Source organism: Arvicanthis niloticus, chromosome 26 (genome assembly GCF_011762505.2).
Source record: "Arvicanthis niloticus isolate mArvNil1 chromosome 26, mArvNil1.pat.X, whole genome shotgun sequence".
In the NCBI taxonomy this organism is placed as follows: domain Eukaryota; kingdom Metazoa; phylum Chordata; class Mammalia; order Rodentia; family Muridae; genus Arvicanthis; species Arvicanthis niloticus.
The window spans coordinates 33,186,608-33,213,531 of record NC_133434.1 but is presented as its reverse complement, the minus strand read 5'-3'; the positions used below and the strand labels follow the sequence as shown (position 1 = coordinate 33,213,531).

At 46.9% G+C, this 26,924-nt stretch overlaps 1 protein-coding gene across 1 annotated transcript; it reads right to left on the bottom strand.

Annotated features, from left to right (window-relative positions):
- Positions 1 to 1,612: 1,612 nt before the first annotated feature.
- On the bottom strand, positions 1,613 to 26,787 carry Cyp1a2 (cytochrome P450 family 1 subfamily A member 2). Its single transcript, XM_076925578.1, has 8 exons — positions 26,678 to 26,787; positions 8,366 to 8,389; positions 6,519 to 7,354; positions 5,802 to 5,919; positions 5,112 to 5,201; positions 4,718 to 4,841; positions 3,913 to 3,999; positions 1,613 to 2,185 (listed from the first exon to the last, which is right to left on the bottom strand). Exons 1-8 carry the CDS (start codon positions 26,781 to 26,783, stop codon positions 1,891 to 1,893), a joined length of 1,680 nt encoding a protein of 559 aa, XP_076781693.1. The 5' UTR covers positions 26,784 to 26,787; the 3' UTR covers positions 1,613 to 1,890.
- Between the last annotated feature and the right edge of the window lie 137 nt (positions 26,788 to 26,924).

Below are 26,924 nucleotides of genomic sequence, written 5' to 3'. Positions count from 1 at the left end.
CCAAGTGGTTCTGGGTTGTATAAGAAAGCAAGCCATGGGGAGCAAGCCAGTAAGCAGTGTTCCTCCATGGCCTCTGCTTCAGTTTCTGCCTCCAGGTTCTTGTACCTTGAATTCTTGCCTTGGCTTCCCTTCCTGACTACAACTGTACATTGCAGAGTGTGCCATGGTTTCTCATTGTGACCTTTTAAAGTATTTACTTATTAGGCAGAGTCTTTCTATGTAGCTGTAGCTGGCCTAAAACTTTAAAAAAAAAAAAAAAAATCCTTCCGCCTCAACCTTCCAAGTGCTGGGATTAAAGGCATGTGCCACCACATCTAGCTAAAATTGATTGTGTGGGAAGAGGGTTTTGCTATGTTGCCCAAGGTTATGTTGAACTCTTTCCTGGGCTCAAGTGACCCTTCTGTCAGTCTCCTGAGTGACTGGGTTCACAGGTGTGTGCCACCACACTCCCCTTATTGTGGTTTTCATCTACATTTCCATAGTGATTTGTATTATTGAGTGTCTTTTCCTATGCTTATTGGCTAGTTATATAAATTTTAAAGATTTGTTTATTTTTATATGTATGGGTGTTTAGCCATACATATATAAAAATACAGGCTTGATTTCTTCCTCTCTGTCCCTTTCAAGTGTCATGTATATCTGTGTGTCATATACCTGCCTGGTACCTCTGGAGGTCAGAAGAGGACATCACATCCCTTGGAACCAGAGTTATAGACAGTTGTGAGCCACCATGTGGTTGCTAGGAATTGAACCTGGGGCCCGTGGAAGACCAGTCAGTGCTCTTAACCACGGAGTCATCTCTCCAGCCCCAACTGTATATCTTTTTTTAAGAGAACTGTTGACTCTAGTTCCTTGTCTACCACACAACTTTGAATTATTGAAAGTCTTTCCACACCCTTGACATTAACCTCTCATTAGACATATGGTTTGCAATTATCTTCCATTCTATGAAGTGTATTTCTACCTTCTCCCCATGTGTGTGTGTGTGTGTGTTGTGTGTGTGTGTTTGGTGTGTTATGTGTATGTGCACATGTATGTAGAGGTGTGCGTGCTCAAATAATGCACATGTATTCCGAGCCCAGGGGAGCGTGTGAGGTTTCTTCCTCTATCACTCTCTGCCTTGTTCCTCTAAGACAGGGTTTCTCACTGAACCTGGAGCTGGCTGTTTGGCTAGGCTAGCCAGTAAGCTCCCAGACTTGTCTCTGTCCCATAACTTTGGGTTTACAGGCAGGTATAGCCATGTCCCTGTTTTACATGGGTGCCTTAGGTCATCATGCTTGTACAGTAATTGCTTTTACCTACAGAGTCATTCCCTCAGGTCCCTCACTCTCCAGTGAACTCAAATACAACTGAAGATGCTATTCTCCCCTGACCATGAGGACAGGATATAGGAGCGACCAATCCACCACAGGCTTGATTCCTTCCTCTCTGTCCCTTTCAAGTGTCCAAAGATTTAACTCCTAGAAGAACAGCATAAGGAGAAAGCACTAAACTAAGTGTCTACTGTGACTATGAGGAAACAGAATGAGGCCTGTTTTTGAGTCCCAGGATTTAACACGACAACATAAATGAACCTGGAAAGAACTGTGTTAAGTGAAAAGAGCCAGTCACAGACCATAACTCATTGGATTTATATGAAACAGCCAGAGTAGGAAAATCTATTGAGTCAAAAACTAGATTAACATGTGGTGCAGCAAGCAAGACAGGACAGGAAGAATCTTAAATCATAAATCCTAATGGGTATGGGTTTAGGAAGAACATGAGAGACAATATTGTAAAATTGATTGGAGATGAATTAAATGAGGAAAGAATTGTATCTCAAAAAAGCTGTAATTTAAAAAGAAAGGAAAAGAAACAAGGGTGATGGCCCCACTGATGCCTCGGCCATCTTCACTTGGAAAAGCGTGGCCATGCCTGGATGTGTTCACAGGTCCTGGGCTTCATGGTCAACCCATAGTTGGGTGTCAGGTCCACCTTTATGCCCGGTGGCACACTGAACTCCAGCTGCTGCAGGAGGATGGCTAGGAAGAGGAAGACTTCCCACTTGGCCGGGATCTCCCCGATACACCGGCGCTTTCCCAAGCCGAAGAGCATCACCTTCTCACTCTGGGTCTTGTCGATGGCCGAGTTGTTATTGGTAAGAAACCGCTCTGGGCGGAACACAAAGGGGTCTTTCCACTGCTTCCTGTGGGAGGAACAGATGGGACCTGAGCTGTGTGGACTGCGTGGGGAAGGGACCAATTTCGCCATTTATTTCCTTTTGTTATTGTTCCTTTTGTGTTGGTTTTGAGACTGGATCGCTTGCATCGAAAGTTGGTCTTAAACACCATCCATAACACCAGGGTCACCCTTCAGGGAGTACAAGACACAAGACATGCTACCACAGCCGGTGCTTGGGGTAGAACCCAGGCCTTTGTGCATGGTAGGTGAATACACTCTACTAAAGAGATGCACCTCCAGTCATATTAACGATTTTTTTTTTTGTTGTTGTTTTTTGTTTTTTTGTTTTTCGAAACAGGGTTTCTCTGTCTGTAGCACCACTGCCTGGCCACGATTTTTTTTTTTTTTTTTTTTTTTTTTTTTTTTTTTTTTTTTTTTTTGGTTTCTCTGTGTATCCCTGGCTGTCCTGGAACTCACTTTGTAGACCAGGCTGGCCTCGAACTCAGAAATCCGCCTGCCTCTGCCTCCCAAGTGCTGGAATTAAAGGCATGCGCCACCACTGCCCGGCTACGATTTTTTAAAAGATAAAATTCTCTCTAAAATAATCAACTTTAAAGATAGTGGGTTTGGGGTAAATCTAAGGGAGAGAGGAGGTGGGAAGAAAGACTGAGGGAAGGAGAGGGAGGGGAAACTACAGTGGGGATATAATATATAAGAGAAGAATAAAAGGATAGTGGATTGTGATTATTTTTTATTTTTAAATTTTTATCTATTTTCTTGTGTGTGCATGTGGAGGACAAACGACAACTTATAAGGGTTGGTTCTCTCCTTCTTGTATGTGGGGTCTGAGGATTGAGCTTGGGGTGGTAGGTGTGGCAGCACACGCCTTTACCTAATGAACCATTTCCATGGTCCAAGATAGTGGTTTTAATATTTGTTAAGTTCCTTTTTTTTTTCTTTTGGTGTCGTTCTGGAAATTGGACCTAGGGCCTTCTGCATCACATATACTATCAGCGAGCTATTGAAAGAAGGAAGACATGTTTCTCTCCCTCCCTTTCCTAACAGGCCAGTAGCACGGAAACTCAGCACTCAGACTGTGCTCATTCTTCTGACTAAAAGTTGACAATACAAATACAGATGGCGTTCTCACATTCAACGTGCCCTGGCTTAGATGGATCTCCTACCTACAATTTAGAGTGGACTTTTCCAAGGAAGTCATTAGACAATTCCCATAAATCATTTCCAGTCTCATCAGACTGGAACCTTGGGGCATGAGGAAACTTCCTAGTTAATTTCCCCTTCCTTCCTTTCTTCTATCTTTCCTTCTCCCTCTACCTTTCTCCCTCTCTTTCTTTCTTCCTTCCTTCCATTCCCTCCCTCCCTCTCCTTCCTTTCTTTCTTTCTTTCTTTCTTTCTTTCTTTCTTTCTTTCTTTCTTTCTTTCTTAATTTCTTTCAACAGATATGGAACCTACATTAGCCTAAAACTCACCAAGAAGCCCACACTAGCCTTGAACTCATTGTAATTCTCCTGCCTCAGCTTCTTCAATTGGATGGATTACAGGCATTTGCCACTCACACCACATACCTAGTTAAGTTCTCTGTATATCGAAGTTTGTGAAACGGTCTAAATTTTGTCACTTAGAGTAGGCTATCTAGCAATGAGGCATTCCTTTTATAAACACTTCCTGAAGGGACAGACAGCCTTCCTCTTACAGAGCCTGCCACTTCCCCCATGAGGGCTATGTACTCACTCATCATGGTTGACCTGCCACTGGTTTATGTAGATACAGCACTCCTTGGGAATGTGGAAGCCATTCAGTGAGGTGTCCCTCGTTGTGCTGAGGAAAGAGGAGAGTTCTGTCCAGCTCAGGGCTTGGAAAAGTTCCTTCCTCCACTTCATCCCAGTGTCTGACTACCACAGTCTCCAAACCCAGTCCCGGGAGATCATGTGAGGGTCAGGGGATATGGGGCAATTATCTTTCCTTTTGTTTACTAGACTCGCTTTGTGCTCAGATGTGCACTGGGGCAATCTGAAGCTAAGAAACCACCCATCGGGGCTTGCCCTGAGGAATCTGCAGCCTTTTGTACCAGAAATATCTAGGCTCGGGTGTGAGCCGAGCTAAATGTTCGCTCTTACAATCAGGGAACATGGGCTGAAAGATCTATGAATCATCGGGAGATTAGTGAGCCAAAATGGAGGAGTGCACAAGTCAGGATTGGCGTTGGGCAAGAGTAGAATTTTGGAGTCAGATACGTTGGGTAGAAGTCTTTCCAGGGAGATGGTCAAGCTTAAGCAAAATTGGCAGGTGGCTGGATCACCCTTGTGAGGGACAATGAGGAGGGCCTGGCTGGAGATGTCCATAGGGAGTGAATACAAGTGGAAGTGAGTGACAGCTAGGGCCACAGGGGACTGGACTGGGTGGGGTAGACCAGAGGCTGAGGTCAGGAGCTGAGGACACAATCCAGGAATCAGATGGATCCTGAGTTGGGGCCAGAGCTGGGAAGTTGGGTAGAGAAAAGTATGAAAACCTGGGGGCCACAGAATGGGGGCAATACCTGTGGGGGATAGTTAAGGGGACAAAGGATGTGTATCGGTATATCTCCAGGATGAAGGCCTCCAGATATGGCAGCTGGGGTCTGTCAGAAAGCCGTGGTTGTCGATCCCTGCCAATCACTGTGTCTGTAAAACACAAGCAGACTTGGTGGGATGTTCTGTCTGCTCCACGCACTTGGGTCTCTGTTGTGCTAGTATCACTCTGTCTATGTTAGACTATGTTTACTTATGTTTCTGAGACCCCCACAATCCCACCAACCAACAACATATCTGGACAAGTGGGGGATACCATATGCCTAGGACTTACACATAGTGGACACATACACATGTATTTGTAGGTCAAGTGACCCAGAGCCTCAAGGCTTCTCTGACTTTAGGGTTGGGAACAATACATACCCAGCTCTTCATGTATCTTCCTCTGCACCTTGGGCTCTGTCACAAGTATCAAAAGGCTCCAGGTGATGGCTGTGGTAACTGTGTCAAATCCTGGGTGCAGGGAGTATTGTGAAGAACAAAAGACAATGGACAGAAGGAAATGTTTTCTGTTGTTGTTTTTCCAAGCATTAGCATAAATGGAGCGCTCTCTCTCTCTCTCTCTCTCTCTCTCTCTCTCTCTCTCTCTCTCTCTCTCTCTGGCTCCCATCCTGTGTACCCTGAGGGAAGGACTGAGTCCTCAACAGAATCTTAGAAACTGAGCTTGGTAGCTTATATAATCCCAACACTACGGAGTTAGAGGCAGGGGAATTGCCATAAGTTTGGGGCCAACCTGGGATACAGAGGTAAGATATAGTTTCAAACATAACAAGTCAAAACCAACCGAATTTGAAACCAAAACAAATAAAACCCCTGTAGACACTTGTTTCTTAGTCAGCAGCTGGGATTATAAGCCTGTGGGTAAACCCAGACTTCCAAAGGAGAGGGACTTAGTGGAGTTACTCCTAAGAGTTGGTGGGTATCGTGAGGTCACACCTTGATCCTAGAGCGGGTGTCTGTCCTGTGTCACCTGACATGGTGATGAGTGAGCTGATAGGTTGGGTATGGATGAATAGCAGTTGGTGGATGGAGGGGCAGGGATGTGGCTCCTACCAGCTCCAAAGATGTCATTAACAATGTTGACAATCTTCTCCTCAGGAATGAGACCGCCGTTGTCTTTGCTGTTCTCGCTGTGCTTGAACAGGGCACTTGTGATATCCTGGATACTGTCCTAGGAGGACACAAGTTTAGGGGAACTTTAGCACTTCCAGGGCCAAATGCCCAACCTTGCCCATCCCATTCGATATGTCCCAGGGGCCTGGGAACTGCTTTGGCCTCCAGGCCCTGGGCTGGAGCTCAGATTTTTGAATTTACATCAGCCCTGAATAGAGCATAGTCATTTCATGTGCCCCTGACCCTTCTTTCCCATAACCCCAGGGCTCAGAGGAGCCCTCAGGTTTCAGAGGAGGAAGAGGTAGGGTGAACACAGGGAAGAACAGCGACATGAAGCCGGAGCTTACTTAACCTTTGTTGAAGCTCGTTTTCCTGCAGAACAATAAATAGCCTTTAAATTAGTGACCCTCCCACCCCCATATTGCAAAGCTCTGCCAAGGCTCCATTCACACGCCTTTGCTTTCTGGGGCTTGGAACAGTCCCCAGACACAAGCTGTGAGGAAGAAGGAAAGGCTTCAGGTCATAGAGTTGCTAAGTAGCCCAGAGCTTTCCGAGGTCTTGGCAGCACATGGCAGTCTGAGTATCTGGGAGTAGGATTGGGGGTGGGGGGCATTCTCTGACGGTGGTACTGAGGTACAGCCCGCCTCCCAGGCTCACCTTGTTGAAGTCTTGATAGTGCTGCTGCACGGTTTTCTGCAGAAACAGCACAAAGTTATCATTGAAGTTCTTAAACCTCTTGAGGGCCGGGTTGGGCAGGTAGCGCAGGATCGGGAAGAAGTCCACGGCATTCCCTGAGGTGACATTCTCCACGAAGTCGTTGCTGTTCCTCACGATGTTCAGCATCTCCTCACTCTTCTGGGGGAAGTTCTTCCCAAAGCACATGGCCCCGATGACGTTCGCCACCGACTCCACCACTTGGTGGACGGGTTCGAAGCGGCCAACCTCTGCTGTCTGCTTCTGGAGCTTGCTGACTAGATTGTTAGCCTCCCTGCTCACGTGCTCCTCCAAGTAGCAAGAGGATGCTGACGTCGGGTCTGAGGCTATGGAGAAGCTCTTCAGCGCATCCTGGGCCAGGCGCCGACGGGCAGCCCACACTGGTCCAGAGTCTGGGTTGAAAGTCATGCTCTTTCCGTTAGTGATCAGAGTGAAGCTGTAGAGGTCTGGCCGGCCCTTGAAGTCATCTCCCTGCCTTACCAGGGCCTGCTTGATGGTGTTCAGGCCGCTCAGTACCACCACAGGAGTGGAGCCTATGCGGATCTGAAGGACGTCCCCATACTGCTGACTCAGCTTCGTCAGTGCCAGGTGTGGGTTCTTCCCCAGGGTCAGAATGTGCCCAATGAAGGGCAAGCCCCAGGGCCCGGGTGGACTCTTCAGACCTTTGGGAACCTGGGTCCTTGTGGCTCTGACCATCCAGAACACTAAACAGAAGATGACAGTGGCCAGGAGCAACTCTGGGGCTAAGGAGATGTGCTGGAAGAATTCCATCTGTACCACTACAGGGGAAATGGGAAGAGAGAGGGGTTCAGGAGGGATCCTGAGCCTTCCGTTTATTCTTTAGCTCACTCACTCAGTAGGTGCCGACATACATTCTATGCTTGACTTTCAGCCACACATGAGAAAAGTGAAGATACCTGTCATGTGTCTCATTCTTGCAGGGATTCCTCTTTACCCCATCACAAAAGCCAAGGGCTGGAAAGGAGCCTCGCATTGACAACTTTAGTGTCTGGATTTCCCTCCCGAGCTGTTCTGTCTACCTCTCTCATTTCCAATTCCGAGACTGGCGTGGATGCAAGTGATCACGCCAAAACAATCACGCTAAAGGCAGCTCCTCAACAGTCCCAATAACAGAGTGTTTGCTGCACTTTCTGCCAGAGGGTCCAACACATTGCTGGTACCTGCTACACACTCAAAGAACAGAAAATGCCTCCTTGCTCAAGCGATAGAAGGCCACTGTCCCTGGGATGATATACATGACCTGTGATATCCTCCTTTCCCAGTAACACTCTATAAATACACAGCAGAGGTACCTCCTCCAAAACCGAGTCTTCATTTACCTCCATGCTTAGACTGAAGTAGGCTGCAGCCAGGTCCGGGGCTGCCCAATGCCAGGTGGGTATTCTCTCCCTACCTCTTCACTCCAGGCAACTGTCCTTAGAAAAAGCCTGGCTGAAACTGGTTAATTAAAGTTAGTGGGCTAGTGAGGTGGCTCAGTGGTTAAAGCACTTGCTGGCAAGTTTGATGACCTAATTTTGATCCCTGGAATCCATGTGGTGGAAAGAAAGAACTGACTCCTGAAAGTTGTCTCTGAGCTCTACACATAAGCTGTGGTGTTCTAACAGACAGACAGACAGACAGACATATACATATAAACACACACGCACACACACGAGTGGGAGGCTTTTTTAAAAGAGAAGCTAAGGTGGGTCCCCGTTTCTTCATTTCTAATAGCATTTAGGAAATAGAAACAGATCTCATCATCTGAAAAGACACACAGATAGACCTACCTAAAGGGCAGGGGCTGGAGACTGGCAGAGTTGTGGGAGTCAGTCTAAGACTGGGTTCCAAAGAGGGGCCTTTTATAACACCAACTCCTCTGGACTGGCCTAGCTGTGTGCCCTGGTCACTTGATATCAAAGCTGGATACTGTACAAAGCTAAAAGGATCAATTCTTGGCTTCAATCCATTAACCCTCAGCTCCACCTTCCACTTGGGGCTCAGGAATAGCTCTTTGGGTCAGAAGTGGTTCTGGGTCCATGAAGATAAATATCCATGGAGATAAAAAAAAATATGACATTTGGAGGCCAGGGTATATTTCCTTGAAAGCCTACACTTCTTTCAAAGACAGGGCAGAGTTCGGGGTGTAAAACTTAGGTCGATGGACAAAAATGAGAAAGGGACATGTTCAGCACCCAGGCCAACCAGGGGCAGCTCATGCTCCCCACAGAGGCAGATAGGGAGGTACATAACACTAGTGTTTTGTCTTGATGTAACAATCTACCTGATAAAAGCAAGATGAGGTAGGAAGGAGTAAAGGGTCATTTTGGTTCACACTTTTGGAGTATAGTCCATCGTGGCAGAGGAGTTGCAACAGCAGGAATGTGAGGTGGCTGGTCACTTGGCACCTGCAGTTAGGAAGGAGAGAGGATGGGAGGGAAGACTGCTGGCACTAGAGTCTTTGTTGTTGTTGTTGTTAACCAGGGACTGCAGCCTAGGGATGGTATAGCCCACACTTCGGAAGGGCTTTCCCTCCTCAGTTAACCTTTCAGGAAAGTATGCTCCAAGGACCATCTTCTAGGTGATTGTAAATCCCATCAAGATGATACTGGTGATTAACCATCACATGTATGGTCTAGCTACCTCGTCACACTCCACAACTGTGTGTGTGTGTGTGTGTGTGTGTGTGTGTGTGTGTGTGTGTAATTGAACCTACATCCACAAACATATTGATGAGGACTCTGCCACTGAACTATTTAGTCTTAACTCCTCTCCCAACTTTTATTTTCTTTAGGATTTTGTATTCTAAAGGGAGGCTCTCTCGACAGCCTCCCTCCTGTGGAAGATGGTAAGGAATTAAAAGCCAATAGAGACAATTCATGGGGACTGGAGAGAGAGGTTAAGAGTACTGGCTGCTCTTCCAGAGGCTTCAATTCCCAGCACCCACATGCCAGCTCACAACTGTAATTCCCATTCCAGGGGATCTGACACCCTCACACAGACATATGTGCAGTCAAAATACCAATGTACATAAAATAAAAGAAATAATTTAAAATTTTTATAGCATGGATTCCTCCTTATGACAACTGGCTTGGACTCTTCTGATCAACACTATTGAAGGGAAAAAATCCAAATAAACCAGACGAGTTCCAGAACCAAGAAACTAAAGAATTAAAAGTAAATGCAGGGCTGGGTATGATGGCACACATTTCTAATCCCAGCATTTGGGAAGCAAAGGCAGCTGGATTTCTGAGTTCAAGACCAGCATAGTCTACATAGTAAATTCCAGGCCAGCCAGGACTACATTGTAAGACCCTCAAAAAAAAAAAAAAAAAACCAACCAAACAACAACAACAACAACAACAAAACAAATGCAATATGTGAACTTGATTGGATTCTATTTTTAACAAAAAGAAAAATTCAAACCTATAGAAGGCATTTTGGGAGGCTCAAGGACATGGCCTGGATGCGGACATGGAGATTAAATGACATTCTCAAATGAACACCAATTTTCTCAGATCTAACATACAGTCATACTTACATGATATCTTAGTTACTGTTCTAGTTCTGTAAAGAGACACAATGACCAAGGCAAGTTGTGAGTTTGCTTACAGTTTTAGAGAGTTAGTTCATTATCCGTCATAGCAGAGAGCAGACAGGGATTGAGAAGTATCTGACAGCTTCACATCCTGATCTCCTCCAACAAGGCCACACCTCCTAATTCTTCCCAAGAAGTTCCACTAACAGGACAAGACATTCAAATGAATGAGCTATGGGGGCCCATTCTCATTTAAACCACATGTAGGAAGATATTCTTGTTCTTAGGAGGTCAATGCTGTATGCCTTAGGGGTGAAGTTTCATGATGCCTGCAACCTTCTTTCAAATGGTTCTGTTAAAAAAAAAAAAAACCTTACATTTTGGGACTGTTGAGAAGGCTCAGTGAGTAAAGGTGCTTGTCACCAAGCCTGATGACCTAAGTTGGATCCCCAGGACCCACGTGGTGGAGTTGTCCTCTGATCTCCACATGTGTGTCTTGGCACATTTACATCTTAACAAATGTGTACTTTCTTGACCCATCTCTCTCTCTTTCTGTCCCTGTCTTTCTCACACACAATAGATAAATACAATTTTAAAGCATATATATATATGTGTGTGTGTATATGTTTGTATATATATATATATATATATATATATATATATATATATATATATATATATATATATGCCAGGTGGTGTCAGTGATTGTGGTGGTGGCAGCAGGCAGGTGGTGGGAACTCAGTTACTCAGTTCAGGAGGCAGAAGTGGATCTCTGTGAGTTCAAGGCCAGCCTGGTCTACAGATCAAGTTCTAGGATTACAGAGAGAAACTTTATATACACAGACACACGCATACACACAGGCATACACACACACACACACACACACACACATACACACACACACACTAAGCTTCAGGATTAACTTCTGCAAGTGTTAAGGATGAAGAGTCCAACAGAGAGTTACAAAGCTGTTTTGAAGTCAGCTGAGAAGGAAGGAACACAGTAGTTTCCTATCTGAGTCTTTACTGGGTTCAGCTCACTCAATTAAAAAGGGTCAACCTGAAAATTAGGCTAAGTTTTATACAAACTCATTTTCTTCTTATTGACTAAAGTTTATGGCTTATTCTATTTAGATGCCTCTCCTCCATTTTTTTTTATGAGACAAAAATCTGTCTATATATTCTTGGCTGTTCTGAATTCACTATGTAGACCAGGCTGGCCTCCAATTTATAGAGATCTGCTGTCTCTGCCTTGAGAGTGCTGGGATTAGATGTATGTGTGTCACTATGTATTCCTACAGCTACAGATGTGCTTAAACAAACATTTAAAAGGTATGTGTCACTTCATACACCCAGGTGTGCTTTGAAAAAAAAAAAAGGATAACAAACCAAACAACCCACCTGGTGTCACAGGACCAGGCCAGAGCATGAGCCCAAGATGACTACCAGTCTGGTGCCTTGACAGCCCAGGCAGCTGACCACACCCAAGACAATCTCCATCTGGTGGTACTCGGCCTGGGCAGGGTATAGCACTCCTGAGACAATTCCTGAGGCACCCAGATACCCAGAGGCCCCAGGACACCACTAAGAGGAGCAAGTGAGAGATGGGGAGATGGAAGAGAAAGAGAAGCAGAAGGACATGGGCACAATGAAGAGAGGCAGAACTAGAGACTTAAGGGTAGTGAGGAGCAGCCGGATGTGATGCCACCAAAGCCATGGTGACATCCTGGCCTATGTTACCACAGAGGGCTGTGTCTGGGTCAGTGGCCCTGCAGCAGCAAGGTCTGTTACCTTCCGAGGCCAGGCGGATGTCCCTGGTCTGGGCTGCCAGCAGGGGCCATGTTGATGCCTGAGGGCTGTGCAGAACTGGCCCCATCCCTTGCCTAGGTATTGTGGGAGAGCTGGCCTGGAGGGTGTGAGCAGGAGAGGTGTCCGTGCCCCTCACCAGATGCAATATTCGGAAGAGCAGCCTCTGGACCCAGGAAGCACAGTAGAGCTGCCCCTCGTTTGGGGAGTTGTGGGTGAGCCAGCTCCCCAGTGTGTGAATAAAGGAGATCTAGCCCCGTGATTCATGGGTCATGCAGTGGTCATGCATGGATGAGGGAGAGATGCCTTCCTTTGCCTCTTGTTCCTCACCACCGATGGCAGGTGGGAGGGAGAGCTGGCTCTGCCTCTTGCTGGCTGCAGCACCGGATGAATTAGCCAGGGCAGTGTTGGAGAGCTCGCTCCAGTGGTGTGGGTACAGGAGAGCTGCCGGACTGACACCCGGGATACCTTCCAGGCCCACATCCAGTGGGTCTCCGAGTTGGCCCACTCCACCATCTACCCCATCTATGAACTGCTGGAGCACGCGAAGGAGCTGCTCCTACACATCCAGAACTAGAACCACCCCAATGACTCACTACAACTTCCACCACAAGATTTTGTTTTTCTTTTGGGAGGAAAGGTGGAAGGGCATACGGTGGGTACAAGGGAACAGGGAGATGAGTAGGATTGGGGTGTATGAGGTGAAATTCATAAAGAATCAATACAAAGTTAAGCAAACAAAAATTATTTTTAGTTTATTATAGGCATGTGTGAGTGTTTTGCCTTCATTTTGTTTGTGGATCACATGGGTACAGCACCCATGGGGGCCAGAAGGGGGCATCAAATTCCCTTGGGACTGGAATTATAGATGACAATGAACCACCATGTGAGTGGAGGTGGGGAACGAGGGTCCTCTGGAAGCACAGCCAGTGCTCTTAACCACTGAGCCATCTATCTGTCCAGCTCCTAGATGCCATTCATTTTTATTTAATGTTCTTATTTGTTTCAGGATCTCTTTTGGGATAACAGGTGATATTTAGACGTCTAAACTCTTGGCTGTAACCGGGGTTCTCAGGTTTTGACGGTTTTGATAATTCTCAGGAGTCTGGGCCAAGAGTTTGCAGTATATCTCTCTGCCAGACTTGGTTGTGGGTGGGTTTTCTTTTGGCAAGCCTGAGGTTGGGGGTTGTTGGTAAAAGGATCTCAAAGGTGAAACCATTCTAATGTGACTAAGCATTGTCTTCGTGACTTTGGTTGGTTGACTGAACAGAACCTGGCAAATCTCTCCAGAATGAACAGTGTTAGACTGAGAAGTGATTCCAGCCATTTTAAGTCAGCTCTCCTGTCTTTCCATTCGGTATCCTTTGAAAGAAGTCACTGAGCACAGGCTACACCCAGGAAGTGGGGAGCAGCTACATACATATTTGGACACTTATCTATGACAGATAGCTTTTGTTTTTAAAAGTAAACTACAGGCCGGGCAGGGATCTAGCTCAGTTAGTAGAAGACTTACCCACCATGCACTGGGACCTGGTTTGATCCTTACTTAACATTTTGTCAATGGATGCATGAGGGTAAGCCCAGCACTTGGGAGGGGCAGCCAGGAAGATTAGAAGTTCAAGATCATTCCCGGATACATAGGGAATTTGAGGCCAGCCTGGGCTACATGAGAGTGTATCTCAAAAATAAAATCCTACAATAAAGAAAAGTGCACGTATCATAACTAGCTCAGTAACTTGTCTTGTTTCGCTTTGAGACAGTCTCACTATAGGTAGTGCAGTATCTATGCATAACTCCAGGATTTTGAATATGACTGGGGAAGCAAAGGAATGAAGAAAAGGCAGACAGACAATACACACACAGAGAGACACATGCACACAGAGGGAGGGAGAGAGGGAGGGAGGGGGGAGAGAAAGAAAGAAACAGATGGGGGAAGGGAGGGGGAGAGAGAGAGAGAACAAGAGAGCAAGCACAAGAGAGCTGGGCTCTCAAATGGAGAAACTGGAACACCCTATAAGTTCAGTGTGTTTATTATATAGAGTTGAATGGAGAGGTAGGAATTTTGCAATAGCTGAACAAGGAGGAGGGGTTATCAAGAACAGATAAACAAGGAAGTGAAGTTATCAATGGTACACAGCTGGATCAAGGAGACAGGTTTAGCTAATCTCAGTAGTAGTCATTTCTACTTGGGAGGAGTCTTCATATTGTAGATATCTAGAGGGAGAAAGCTATGGCGAACCTTTTCTGCACACATCAACATTGCACACAGAGCAGAAGAAAAGGCTTTGCCTCTGAGGCTCAGGGGAGAAGGCTTTTCCGTGTTCTCCATGGGTCTGAGGCTCTGGGGTGCTCGGCATGGCTGCACCACGCCAATAGCCCGTATTCAGTCAGGACTTCATTCACTCAGGGCTTAGTTTGCTCCCTATAATCTAGTCCAGGCTAGCCTAGAATTCAAGAGCCTCCTACCTGGGGTCCATGAACACTGGGGTTATAGGCACATAGCTCTAATGCCTGGCTTCAGTGCATCTTTTGGTCTGGTAACTTCTAGGTCAGAAGGTAGAATGAAACCAGACCCCAGAATCCCCTGCACGTCCCGCCCCCCTCCCCAAAGTAGCTATAATGCTGACTTCTAATTCTATGGTTTAACTTGGTCCGGCTTTTGAAAAATATATTCCTTCATTATTTATCTTATGCTATATGCACTTGCTGGCACAAGTGTGTGTACACCACACTACATTCAGGAGCTCCCAGAGACCGTATCTTCTGGAACTGGAGTTGTAGATCCCTGATGTTCATGTGGGCCCTGGGAACTGAACTCGGGTCCTCTGCAAGAGCAGTAAACACTTGTCTTCAGACACGCCAGAAGAGGAGGGCATTGCATCCCTTTACAGATGATTGTGAGCCACCATGTGGCTGCTGGGAATTGAACTCAGGACTTCTGGAAGAGGAGTCAGTGCTCTTAACTGATGAGCCATCTCTCCAGCCCTTAGCTCCAACTTTTACATATGAATTTTATTTTGTTTTTGAGGCAGAGTCTCGCTGCATAGCTCTGGCTGGCCCAGAAGTTGCTATATAGACCAGGTTGGCCTTAATGAACAGACCTGTCTGCTTCTTTCTCCTAAGTGCGGGGATTAAAGATATATACCACTATGCCTGGCACCACCTTGTTGAGACAGGGTCTCTCTACATAGTCCTGGGTATCCTGAACTCACTATGTAGTCTAGGCTAGCCTGGGATTCACAGAGATTCAACTACCTCTATTTCTCAAGTGCTGAGGTTAAAGATGTGATCCATCACATCCAGCCACCTTTATGATTAAAAAAAACAATTATTCAAATATTTAAAATTTGTATTTTATGTGTGTCTTAATCAGGGTTTAATTGCTGTGATGAAACACCATGACTGAAAATCAAGTTTGATAGGAAAGGGTTTATTCGGCTTACACTCCCAGATTACAATCCATCATTGGAGGAAGTCAGAACAGGAACTCAAGCAGGGCTGGAACCTGGAGGCAGGAGCTGATGCAGAGGCCATGGAGGGGTGCTGCTGACTGGTTTGCTCCCTTGGCTTGATCAGCCTGCTTTCTTATAGAACCCAGGACCACCAGCCCAAGGATGGCACCGCCTACACTGGGCTGTGTCCTCCCCCATTGATCATCTTGAGAATATTTCCTACAGCTGGATCTCATGGAGGCATTTCCTTAGTTGAGGCTCCTTTCTCTTTAATGACTCTAGTTTGTGTCAAGTTGACACACAAACCCAGCCAGTACCGTGTGTATGAATATTTTGCCTGCATATGTCTGGAGACCAGAAAGGTTGTTAGAGCCTCTAAGACCGGAATTACTGGTGATTTAGAGCCTTCAGGTAGGTGCTGGGTATTGAACCTGGGTCCTCTGGAAGAATAACCAGTACTCTTAGCCACTGAGCAAACCTTCAGATCTTTAAATTTTATGTTATGTGTATGGATGTTTTGTTTGCATGTATGTATGTATGTGTACCACATATTTACCTGGTGTGCATGGCTGCCCGCAGAGCCATCAAAGCCACTGGAACTGGAGCTAAAGATGGGTGTGGGCTGCTGTGTGGGCGCTGGGAATTAACGCTGAGTTTTCCAGCCACGGAATAGTTGTTTCTTGGGGTTTGTTTGGTTTTTGTTATTGTTATTGTTGTTGTTTTTTGGAGAAAGAGTCTCACCACAGTGACTGCATACAGTCCTGGCTGTTATCCAAGCCACGGAGATCTGCCTGTCTCCACCTTCTGAGCGCTGGGACTAAAGGTGTGCACCTGGCCCTACCTTTATTTTCTGAGGGAGTCTCTTAGTGAACCTGAACCTTAGTGGTTTGGCTAGACTAGGTGGCAGTGAACTTCAGGGATCCATCTGTCTCCTCCCCCTCAGTGTTTGAGTTACAGGTACATATGCCTCTGTTCCCAGCCTTTAAAATGTGTTTCTAGACTTTATTTAAAAGTGTCTCTGTGGGGCTGGAGAGATGGCTCAGTGGTTAAGAGCACTGATTGCTCTTCCAAAGGTCCTGAGTTCAATTCCCAGCAACCACATGGTGGCTCACAACCATCTGTAATGGGGTCTGGTGCCTCTTCTGGTGTGTCTGAAGAGAGCAATGGTGGTGTAGTTATATGCATTAAACAAATAAATAAATCTTAAAAAAAAAGTGTCTCTGTGGCTAGGCAACGGTGGTGCACACCTTTAATCCCAGCACTTGGGAGGCAGAGGCAGGTGGATTTCTGAGTTCGAGGCCAGCCTGGTCTACAGAGTGAGTTCCAGGACAGCCAGACTTACACAGAGAAACCCTGTCTTGAAACCCACCCCCCCACAAAAGAGTGTCTGTGTGTATGGTGTGAGTATTCATGTGTATGAACATGGGCATGCTTTTGTCATAGGTCAAAGTCCAACTCAGGTTTCAGTTCTCAGTCTCCATCTTTTATGAGACAGGGTCTGTTATTATTCACCACTGCTCATGAGTGGACTTCTGACCCTTGAGGTTCCAGGATTTTTCTGACTCTAATACTCTTCTTGTAGTAGAGCTTGGGAATTAGACACCTGCTGCAGAGTCTAGCTTTATGTGGGTTTCTGGGATCTGACCCTGGGTCTCTATGCCTGTGTGGCAGTCACTTTACCCACTGAGCCATCTTCTCCCCAGTCCGCACATGGCTCTTTGCATTGGTTCAAGGGATCTGAATTTAGAATTAAGGGGCTGCATCCAACACTACGCTGAGCACCACAAAGCAAGAGACAGGGAATACTTCCACAGTCTTTCTCTGTATGTTCAACTCCACCTGCCTTTCTGACCCAACTCCTGCTCCTTGTTTTATACCCTGCTCAGCTATCACCAAACTAGCCAGGACCCTCTGAATTCTTAGTCCGCTCATCACCTGCCTTCCTTCAGGACTGTGAGTAACTTGGAGTTTGCTGTGATTTGAGATATCTGAGTGTCCTCCAAAGACCCATATGTTTGAGGTTTGATTCCCTGATCGATGCTATTGGGAAGGGGTGAAATCTTTGAAGTGTGCCCTTCTTGGAGGCTTGGGACCACCAAAGGGACCACCTTTGAAGGGGATTGTAAGACCTTAGATTTTCAATTCTTTTTTTTTTTTTCTTTTTACCTCCTAGTTTTAGAATGAGCAATTCTGCTCTGCCATGGTCTCCCCTCCACAGGTCCAAAACAACAGGGCCTGCTGATTGTGGATTTAAATTTCTAAAGTCTTTCCCTCTCCAAGCTGATAAACTCAAGTATTTGTTGTAAGAATGGGAAGTCGGCTAACAAAGAAGTTGACACAGCCTCAACTTTTCTCTATACCTATAGTCTCCAATACAGGGACCAGGATACAGCACACACTCAGAAAAAGGTTAGATAAATTAATTATTACTCACAAGCAAGTATATATGAACCTGCACAAGAGCTTGCTGAAGGCTCTTCTTAGGGAATGTCCTGCTTTGGTCTTACAGATGAATAAGAATAGTTAATGTTCAGCTGGAGAGATGGCTCAGTGGTTAAGAGCACCCACTGCTCTTCCAGAGGTCCTGAGTTCAACTCCCAGCAACTACATAGTGGCTCACAACCATCTGTAATGGGATCTGATGCCCTCTTCTGGGGTATGTCTGAAGACAGCTACAATGTATTCATATAAATGAAATAAAAAAGGATTAAAAAAAATAGTTAATGTTCTCTGAGCATCTTCTATGCCCAGGATCTCCTACCAGTTAACACAGGACATCTCTGCTTCAACTGCTATCACTACCTGAGCCTCGTTTCTCACTTGACTCATTGGAGACCTGGAGATGGTAAGTGGTTTACCCTTAGCCAGATACAGGGCATGGGCAGAGGAGAGGGCAAATCAGAAAGTTACTGTGAGTGAAGAGCTAGGGGAAGTCACTCTCCAAAGAAGGTGGGTAAGGTAGGGTTGAGGCTGTGGAGTGGAAAGGTAGTACTGGTTAGATCACTCAAGATTTGTATTTAGGGCTGTGGCTATAGCTCACTGGGTAGACAGTTTGCCTGGCAGGCATGGAGGTTCTGTCTCCTGCACTGCATAAAACCAGACATAAGCCTGTTCCCTCAACACTTGGGAGATGGAGGAAGGAGAATCCACAGATCAAGGCCATCTTTGTTTACACAGGGGATCTCAGACCATCCTAAGCTGCATGATGTCTTGGGAATTAAACTCAGATTGTCAGGCTATCCTTCCTGCCCCCCAAAAGAGTTTTCTATTTCTGCTGTCTGTTTGATACAGCTGTAAAATGCACTAGCAGAGCTGGTATGTTGAGTATTTTATTCTCCTGAATTTCAAGCGTGCTTGAGATTCACGGCTCGAGTGCTCCATACTACCACCGAAGTGAACTTGCTAGATTCCCCTCGGAGCTGCTCATTAACTTCATAAGGCATTTAAAACAAGTCTCCTCAGCTCAGCCTGTGATCCTGTCTGTCTTCCCACACCATCTTCCACTTAGTGTAAGTTTCCCACCAGCCAGAGGAGACATCAGAGGATTCCTTCAGCTGCTGCCTCTGCATTCTCATGTGTGGTGCCCACTACTCAGAATACACGACCCCTCCTCTCCCAACCCCTACTCCACCCTCAAGAAAATGCATTGTTCTCCATTAAAGATGCTTGTTTATATCTCTCCATTATGAAGCACTGGGGACAAGGTACCTCTATTCCTCCAGTCAACCAGCTCTTCCAACATGTAACTCCAAGCCACCTCCTTTGGATATGTTTTCTCCTCCTCTCCCTCCTCCTCCTCCCCTCCTCCTCTTCTTCCCTTCCTCCTCTACTCCTCTTCTTCTTTCTCCCCTTTTACTCCTCTTCCTCTTCCCCCTCCTCCTCCTCCCCTTTTTCTCCTTCCATTCTTCTTCCTCCCTTTCATGAAACTAAAATCATAGTGTCTTAGTGATTTGGCTTCTTCTCTTCTCCCTCTTTTTCTTTCTTTCTTTCTTTTTCTTTTTTTTTTTTTTTTTGTTTGTTTGTTTGTTTTTGTTTTTTTCGAGACAGAGTTTCTCTGTGTAGCCCTGGCTGTCCTGGAACTCACTCTGTAGACCAGGCTGGCCTCGAACTCAGAAATCCGCCTGCCTCTGCCTCCCAAGTGCTGGGATTAAAGGTGTGTGCCACCACTGGCCCCCCTTTTTAAGATTTATTTATTTTATGTATATGAGCACACTGTAGCTGTCTTCAGAGACACCAGAAGAGAGCATCCATTATAGATGGTTGTGAGCCACCATGTGGTTGCTGGGAATTGAACTCAGGACCTCTGGAAGAGCAGTTGGTGCTCTTAACCACTGAGCCATCTATCCAGTCCCCTTCTCCCTCTTTAAAATACAGTGTCACCCACCATGTCATCAATATCTTTCCCAAGTTTCCCACTATTCTAAGCTCTCCAGAGTCCCTACATCATCTGTTTTAGCTTCCTCAGGATTCTGTAACATCTCTGGGCTTGCCTCTGGCTTTCTTTGGGGTATGGTTCCTGTCTTCCCTATGGTGAAAGACATTTTTTTGTAGGGTATTGCTTGTTTCCTGGCTTCCACTACCTAGCCCTCAGCAGTGCTGACCCAAAGCCCGGGGCTGTTGAGTCTGCCAGGTTGACAAGCAAACTCTCTGCCTCTCTCCAGCCCAGAGCCCTCTTCCCTCCCAGTGTGCTCCTGGTATCAGTTACTAGGGAAGCCAAAGAGCTTCTCACGCATAGGCTTATAAACTTTGGCCTCAGTTGGGTGTTTAGCCCTGTGCCAAGGTCTCCAAACTTTCTGCCTGTCAATTATCGAGGGATTAGTGAGGCCCATTCCTTCCATTGTGACCCTTAGCCCAGACAAGTCTTGGTGATAGTGAGTCCATAATCCCGGTGCACAGGGGCTGGGGGCTGGGGGCCCTTGCTTAGAGCCTACGCTTATTGACTAGGGCTTCCCTTAGCAGGGAGAGTCATTGCCTGGAAACAAGAGGTCAGGATCTTAGGCTCAGATTCCAACTGCCAGAGGTCATAGGGCATTTTCTTTCTGGGATCAATCTCTCCAGCAGAGAAGAAAGAGAGGAACTGATTTTATTAGCTAATAAAGTTTTTGGTAAAGAACATGAGCAAAACAGAAGGGCTTCCTGCATTCCTGGCTGCAAGCCTCAGAGCTGGGCCTTCCGTGATTAACAGATTTTCTTGACTTTCTGGAGCTAAGGCATTGGTAGGGACCATGGAACTAGGAGGAAGAGTGGCTCTAGGGCAGGCTGAGGGACCTGCAAGTGTCTTGCTTCCACTGCCTGGCCAGGGGTTATTTCTATTCAAGCTCTTTCAATTCTCTGGTTCTTGCTCCAATGTAGGTACCATGAAGCTTCTCAAGCTGAGTCCCCGAGATGCAGTGAATGGAATGGAGGACTGTAAAGATTCAGATTCAGAGAAGGCTCACCTCACCTCCTATGTGGCCTGCTTGTTCTGGTGCTCAGTTTATTTCCCTCCTCCTCCTCTTCTTCCTCTTCTTCCTTCTCTTTCTCCTCCTCCTCCTCCTCCTCCTCCTCCTCCTCTTCCTCCTCCTCTTCCTCCTCCTCCTCTTCTTCTTCTTCTTCTTCTTCTTCTTCTTCTTCTTCTTCTTCTCTCTCTTTCTCCCTCCTCTTCCTCCTCCTCCTCCTTTTTCTTCTTCTGCTTTTGCTATATCTGCTGTGCGATCCTGGCTAGTCTACTGTTAACTATGTAGCCTAGGCTGACCTTGAGCTCATGAAAATCCTCTTGCTTCAGCTTCCCAAGTATTAGAGTTATAGGTATGTATCACCATGCCTAGCACCTCTCACCTAATTTTTATCGTTACATACTTGGAGCTCAATAAATACTACTGCTGCCACATACCCCACCTATAATGCGGTTTGACAATCATTTCTACCTCACAGGGACCTTATGTCTGATTATCTTTCACATGTATATTTTCTGTGTTGGGAAATAGAGGAAGAAGAGGCAGATTGTAAAGGCCAGGTGTCCTGAGAATGACTGCAAAGATGCCAAGAAGGCCCACCTCACCTCCTGTGCTCTCCACTCTCTGGAGCTAAGGCAGTGGTAGGGACAAAGGGCGTCAGAGGAAGAGTGACACCAAGTGAAATCTAATGTGCTGTGGAGAGGATCCAGGAAAGAATACAAGGGGGCGGCATGTTTTATTTAGACTCAGAATTGAGACTACTAGAACCCTAGATGGACACACCTGGTAGATTCTGCAAGAGGCTCTGGTTCCTATCTTCAGGTACTTAAGGGATTTCAGCCAACATGATGACAGAAAGGATTTCACATTCTGAGAGGCACAGTGGGGAGGAAGAAGTTGAAAGGGTCAAAAAGCAAAGGGAATCGATAGGGGTCTGGATGAGAGTGTGGACGTGGGGCTTCACGGACGTCAAAACAGATAGAAGTGTTTTGCTCTCCAGTCTGCCTCCAGCACATAAGCCTGACTGAGCTTGACGTCCACACTACTGACGCTCATCTTCCTTCCTGGGATACTTCTTGAATAGGTACACATGTCAGGAGAATGCCACCCCCTTCCCACAACCTCTCCACATAACTAGAACATCTGGAAACACTGTGCCTATGAGGTGGTTCCTCTAATCAGGAGATACCTGGCAGGTTTGATTGGACACTTTTGCCTCTGCTCAGTGCTATCTCAGAGAGCACTCCCCTGGCCAACGCATTTGCAGTTGTAAACTGTCCCCTACTTATCATTTGTCTTTCTATTGCCCTTTTTGCACTATGCCTGTCTCTGTGTTTTGTTACTTATCACCTGTCTTCCCCCAGAAGAGGGTAAGCTCTGTCAAAGGAGTGGGAGGTGAGGGGGTGGATGAGTTCCCCCTCCCCCTACCGGCCTTGGTCACAGAGCAGATGGAAATGTTCTTTCTGGGCTCATGAGAGCTCATGGGGAGGGTAGGTGAAGGTGTTAGTTAGGAACAGGTTGAGTTAGACACGCAAGTTCAGGTGTTCTCCTTATTCTAATCTCACTCTGGGAGCAGCCTGCAGGGCCAGAGAGTGCCTGCAAAACAGCCAGCTGGGCATGCAGGGTGGTGCTGCGTGTCCTGCCACTAAAAGTGTGGACACACGCTGTCAGGCCTTTGCTCTCAGGCAGAAGCCGAGCATCGCACGCAAACCCGGCCCTTTGCACCGCTGGCGCTGTCTAGTCGCGCCCTTGCAAAGTTTAAGACTATTTCTATCTCTCAAACCCCACCCCAACGCCCCGGGAAAGCTGGCCCTTTAAGAGCCTCACCCACGGTTCCCCTCCCCCAGCTAGCGTGACAGCACTGGGACCCGCGCCCAGTGAGCTGGGTAGCTGGGTGGTTGCGCGGGCCTCCAGGCTCTTCTCACGCAACTCCCGGGCACCTTGTCCCCAGCCAAGTGGGGCGGGGACAGGCAGCCCGACCTCTGCCCCCAGAGGATAGAGCAGGCTCACGCACGCTAGCCCCAGGAACTCGTGTGCGTGCCAAGCATCCCCCTTTGTGGCCTCAGACCCCCTCCTGCTGTCCCACGTGGATACTCCTCCACCCTTCTCTCTCCCATACGTAGATAACTCTGCACCCGCCGCCCGATTTCTCGATTTCTCCGCGTCGCCTGCTTCAGTATGCAAAACACTAGCAAGCCCTGGGAGCCTATTAGGAGCTTGCAAGAGGAGTCTCCCAGGCTTGCAGCCTGCCTAAGGTGACCCTTAGAGGTGCCATCTGCAAGCCTGCCATCCATCCCCACCCCTAGATGAAGCAGCGCGAACTTCGGACGATACCCAATTTGTGGGGGACAGAGGCAGTCCAATGGCGCCACTGGCCTTCCTGTTCTGTGACCTCTGGGCTGGGGTCGTTGCACTTCTCACGCGAGCCTGGACTCAGTAATCCAGGGAAGCAAAGTTACCACCCAGCTGCTCTCCCTCTACCAGCCTTTCCTGGCACCCATTAGCTTGCAGTGGACAAGAGGATCTTCCACACCCAATGTTTTAGGGACGCAAAAAATAGTGGAAAGGAATCTCTATGATACGGGATGGAGACCCCAATACGTTTTAGGCTACCCCAGAGTTTTTCCTCAAACCCTTCCCTCAGTGGGATTCTGTGCTGTTCATGGAGAGCCCTGAAAGTGAGGGTGACCCCAGCCTTTACTCTTTTTGTTGTTGTTGTGCCTGTACCGACATAAGGTGTCCCTGTATGGCTTCTTGCCTATCTCACCCCCCCCCACTTGCCTAGAGCACTCCCTAAGGTTGTCCCTCCCTCAGTCCCACCACTGGGCTCAGATAAGGAGGCGTGGCCAACAGAGTCCTATAAAGGTGGTGGTGCCTTCACCCTAACCCTGAAGGTGGTAGTTCTTGGAGCTTTCCCGATCCTCCCTGGGGTTGTAGAGAACACTCTTCAGTTCAGTCCCTCCTCATAGCCAAAGGTGAGTGCCTGGGGGCTCCTGGATTGCCCCTCCTTCCCAAGAAAAGGACAATTTTAGTGAAGAGTTACTGGGTAGGAGACTTTTTTTTTTTTTCTTTTTGTAATCAAGTAAATTCCTTAAGGGAGAAACTGAGGCCAGAGAAATAAGAGGACTTGCCTTGCCTAAGGTCCAGTACCTAGTATCAGATATTTAGATAGAAATGAGATGCCCTTCCACTTCAGGTCCCCCCCCCCCCCCATTGACCTCCTGGGACTTCTTCCCTGTACATTTAACCCTTTCCTCAGGACTGCCAATGGGGGTGAGGGTTCCTCTCTGGGTGGGTAGGGTGGAGAGTGGAGATGCCCTGAGCTTTCCTAAGCATTCTCTGTCTTATTTAAAAACTATTGCCACAGCCTCTATCCTTCCAAAGGGTAGCTTGTCAGAGCTGTTTCTGACTTGGGCTAGAGAGGCTTCCTATTTCACTGACTGTGTCTTCCATCCTTGCAGGGACACCATCAGCTCCATCCACCGAGAGCTTCAGGGAACTGGAAACACCAGTTACATTTCCCTCAGCTCATCTACCTTACAAAGGCTAGAGGCCCTTAGGGGAGCCCATTATGTTGAAGTGTGTTTTACATTCAGCTCCTCCAGGAAGCCCCTCTCCCATCAAGCTGGCTGTAGTATTTGGGGTAGGAGTTGTACATTTTCCTGTCGTATGTGGTTCAGATCTTCTCTTCCTAGGATATGCACCCTCTGAATTGAGCCTTCTTGTTTGTTTGTTTGTTTGTTTTTGTTTTCTGAGACAGGGTTTCTCTGTGTAGCCTGGCTGTCCTGGAACTCACTCTGTAGACCAGGCTGGCTTCTTTTTTTGTTTTGTTTTGTTTGTTTGTTGGTTGGTTGGTTTTTTGAGACAGGGTCAGGCTGGCTTCAAACTCAGAGTTCCTCCTGCCTCTGTCTCCCGAGTGCAGGGATTAAAGATATGGGCCAGCACCTCCTAGCTGAATTGGGCAATCTTGTCTTACCCTCTTTCCCAGTTATGTAATCGAAGCCTCAAAGTTAAAATGACTCGCCCAAGACTACCTGCACTGTACTTCACAGCAAAGTGACTCTCCTGACTGGGCAGAGACTTAGAGCAGTCTGTAAATTTGCTTACCTTTTCTAGAATACGCCTAAAGAGAAAGTGTTCTCTTAGTGAAAACTAAGTTCAGATCTGTTCCTGGTTTTCCTGACCCCAGTCAGTGGTTTTCTTTCTTTTTTTTTTTTTTAAAGACTTATTTATTTTATAGATGTGAGTGCACTGTCGCTGTCTTCAGACACACCAGAAGAGAGCATTGGATCCCATTACAGATGGTTGTGAGCCACCATGTGGTTGCTGGGAATTGAACTCAGGACCTCTGGAAGAGCAGTCAGTGCTCTTAACCACTGAGCCATCTTCCCAGCCCATGTCAGTGGTTTTCTTATAGCCCTAGCCTGATAGGAGTCTTCCTTTTCATTTCTCATGACCCGCAAAAGAAGGGAAAGACCCGGACTATTCATTCATGAGAACTGAGCACAACAAAAAGCTTGGCCTGGATTACTATTACTTGGAGTCGTATCTAGCTAATCTCCCTCAGCTTTTAAAGTGTGGCTCAGTTTGAACTTAGGGAGCTAGGGCTGAGAGCAAAATGGCTTGGGCATTGGTTTTCCTGTACCCTCTCCCATTCCTGTCCTCTTCTGGGGTTTTGTGGGATTCTTTACATCCTGAGATAAACAGTAAAGAACTGAGAACTCAAATTCTTTGGTTTTCGAAAGGAGGCACCTGTGATAGCGGCTGTACATTCTATGGGACTTCCCCTAGGAGCTGTGAGCCCTGGCTCTGTCACTGTTGCTGGGTGACTTTGGGCATTTGGAAGTTGATTTCCCTGCGACTAGAGTGTGCAATGAAGCTGAAGAAACAAATGATCTCTGATTTCCCGATAGGATGGCTTCCCCAAAGGTGATAGGTAGGACCCAAAGAGACTCAATTGTGCATTTATTGGAATGTGTTACGTGGAAAAACCAAAGCTGTATTTAGACACAGACATTGTCTAGGATAATGCTACTTAGTGGATGCAAAACTGATTTTAGGAAACACAGAGTAAAGCGGGGCTAATGGAAACCACAGAAATCGGAAACCACTGTTTGAAACCACGCAGTTAATAGGGGTTTTCTTACCGGGCGGTGGCGCACGCCTTTAATCCCAGCACTTGGGAGGCAGAGGCAGGCGGATTTCTGAGTTCGAGGCCAGCCTGGTCTACTGAGTGACTTCCAAACCCTGTCTTGAAAAACCAAAAAAATAAAAAATAAAAAATAAAATAAAATAAAATAAAATAGGGGTTTTCTAGAAGTAGGCTACTTGGGTTGAGAGTTTACCCATCATTCCCTAGCTGCTTAACTTTGGAAATGTTACTTACCCTCTGTGAATCTTACTACAGCCTTCCTCATCTGCTTATGACTGAGACTGAAAAAAAAAAACAAGATGTGTGTGTGTGTGTGTGTGTGTGTGTGTATGTGTGTGTGTGTGTGTGTGTGTGAAGAGTATGATTAAAATATATTGTGTGGAAAATAAAACAAAATCACATTGAGCTTCCCAGGTACTGAGACGTCTCCATGAGTGCTTAGTCTACCTGACCTCAGTCTTTCTGTGTGTGGGGTAAGAAAGAGTGGCACACAGTGGCAGCTCAACAATCTCTGTCCTGCTCCGTGCCCAGTAAACGCTCCAGGAGGAAGGCGTCTCTTTTCCTTGACCAGCATGGCGACACTGTAGGATATTCATTCCCTCACCCTCAGCCTGATGCTTTCTTCCTTTTGCTTCACCTCTCAGCAGCCACCTAGATCATGCCTTCTATGTACGGACTCCTAGCCTTCATGTCAGCCACAGAGTTGCTCCTGGCCACTGTCATCTTCTGTTTAGTGTTCTGGATGGTCAGAACCACATGGACCCAGGTTCCCAAAGGTCTGAAGAGTCCACCCGGGCCCTGGGGCTTGCCCTTCATTGGGCACATTCTGACCCTGGGGAAGAACCCACATCTGGCACTGACGAAGCTGAGTCAGCAGTATGGGGACGTCCTTCAGATCCGCATAGGCTCCACTCCTGTGGTGGTGCTGAGTGGCCTGAACACCATCAAGCAGGCCCTGGTAAGGCA